General features: G+C 35.2%; 1 protein-coding gene across 1 annotated transcript; it reads left to right on the forward strand.

Moving 5' to 3' along the window:
- The first annotated feature begins 723 nt into the window (after positions 1–723).
- On the forward strand, positions 724–1,627 carry LOC123552850 (uncharacterized). Its single transcript, XM_045342597.2, has 2 exons — positions 724–882; positions 1,349–1,627. Exons 1-2 carry the CDS (start codon positions 724–726, stop codon positions 1,625–1,627), a joined length of 438 nt encoding a protein of 145 aa, XP_045198532.2.
- Positions 1,628–2,021: the final 394 nt, after the last annotated feature.

The raw sequence follows: 2,021 nt of genomic DNA on the forward strand, positions 1-2,021 counted from the left end.
TTTTATATGATATTCGTATATTAGACATATACGGGACCATATACTCCCGTATATGCACATATTTTTCGCAGTGTTACAGTAATGTATTTGTAAGGAATCTAGCTATTGCTAAATATTGGACTTCACGAGTAAATTGAATGTGTTTATTAATTGTTTGCCTCGTGCAGTCCGATATCAAATAAACAGTCCAATATTAAACAAATATTGGACTCCACATGGAAAAAAAAGTACAGAGTCCCATTGAAATCATATGGCGTCTTTTCAGCTTTTACGGCGGAGGAAGACCCCAGGTGCCCCTCCTTGCATTAACCAAAGTTGGGAACCTTACAATGGAGATAAATAGCAGTAATTAATCTGGTAGAAAAAATGATATTATTATCAACTTTTTATTCATCCAACTAATTAATGGCATCACTAAATTACAAATAATGTTTGTCAAAATGTAAAAATTGATAATACATATCTCTGCACCCAATTGTATAAAGCTTGGTTAAATTAACCCTAGGTTAAACTCTAACCCTTGGTTATCTTTAACCAGATCTGGTTAGCTAACCAGTTTGGTTAACCAATTGTATAAACCAAGATAACCAAATGGTTAGTTAACCAAATTGGTTAAAATTAACCACTAGTTAATTTTAACCAATCCGTCCCGTCATGCGGTATTTTGGTGGTTCCGGTGACGTTGTTTTCGCGGAATTTGTCAGCAGAAGACAACACAAAAACATGGAACCTCCAGCCTCCAAGAAACCTAGAGTCAGGGCCAAAAACTTTTCTATGTCAGAGGTGGAGGTGTTAAAGACCGCAGTTACAGATAACTTCAGTGCAATTTCAGCAAAACACTGCAATGGAACGTCTGGAATCACAAAGAAAATTCAAGACAAAGTACGTTTCAAAATGCAGTTTGCACCACAACTTACTGTTTTCATCATGTTGTTATAGTCGGTTCAAAAGCTCTTCAGAGCTTATGTTATAATGTTGCTTTCTTGCCGACTTTAAATAAAACTTATCTTATCTTATCTTATCTTAATTGACCAATTACCCCATGATCCCGAGATTTACACAGGTTCATCTCCGTAATCTAGAATACGAACTGTCCTTTTATTCTTTTTCAAAATGTAGACCTATGTTATTTTACTTAGTTTATTAGTTTTAATAGATTTCTAATCTCATGAAAGTGTATGCATGTTGTTTTAATATGCCTAACTTTCACTTTAATATCTTACTTTTTAGCCGCTTTATTTTTGTTAATTTTTGTATTCTTTGTCATAGCTCATGAGCAAATATTTTTTTGTTAAACTTTATCCGACGTAATATAAAGATTCTTGTGCCTTGTATCTTAAAATTTCAGGCCTGGGCGACCATCTGTGAAAAGGTAAACAGTGTCGGAAATGCGAAGAGGTCCGTCGCTGAAGTGAAGGAAAAGTGGCGTAACCTCACCAAAAAAGCAAAACCTGAGACCACCATGCAGAAAGTGTCCATGCAGAAAACCGGGGGTGGACCACCAGCACCATTGCCTGATCCACTCCTGGATGATATTGCTGGATTGTTCTGTTCTTCAGCCTCCTTTCACGGGATACCAGGAGCAACTGACTGTGAAACTGTCACGATAAGTTTACGTGAGTATTGACAAAAGGCTATGTACTGTAATTGTTCAAATTATGTAGATTTCCGTCTATGTATAATTCTAAAGAAAATCGATGTGTAAATGTAAACAGGCATAGAATCTAATGTTATTTAACCACTTAAACTTTAATAGTGTCAAATGTTAACTGATGCTGGCACCATCATCTATAAACAAATATTATTTACACGCACTATAGCAACAGCCAATCAAACTGAACATGGCAGGGTTATCTCTCTTGTACTTGAGGCTACCAGTGGGTTTTTTAAAACAACTGATTTTGCTAATTAAATTAAAGCATTAATGCTACCATGAATGATGAGAAAGAACTCTAAATGAACCGAAATTATTTATATATTAATACAAACATTATCATGGGACATCCTTGTCACCATAATAT

Source organism: Mercenaria mercenaria, chromosome 4 (genome assembly GCF_021730395.1).
Source record: "Mercenaria mercenaria strain notata chromosome 4, MADL_Memer_1, whole genome shotgun sequence".
Taxonomy (NCBI): domain Eukaryota; kingdom Metazoa; phylum Mollusca; class Bivalvia; order Venerida; family Veneridae; genus Mercenaria; species Mercenaria mercenaria.

Coding starts and splice junctions, on each gene's coding strand:
- LOC123552850 (XM_045342597.2), top strand. CDS start 724: ATGGAACCTCCAGCCTCCAAGAAACCTAGAGTCAGGGCCAAAAACTTT. Junction 883..1,348: donor CAAAGAAAATTCAAGACAAA/GTACGTTTCAAA, acceptor TTAAAATTTCAG/GCCTGGGCGACCATCTGTGA.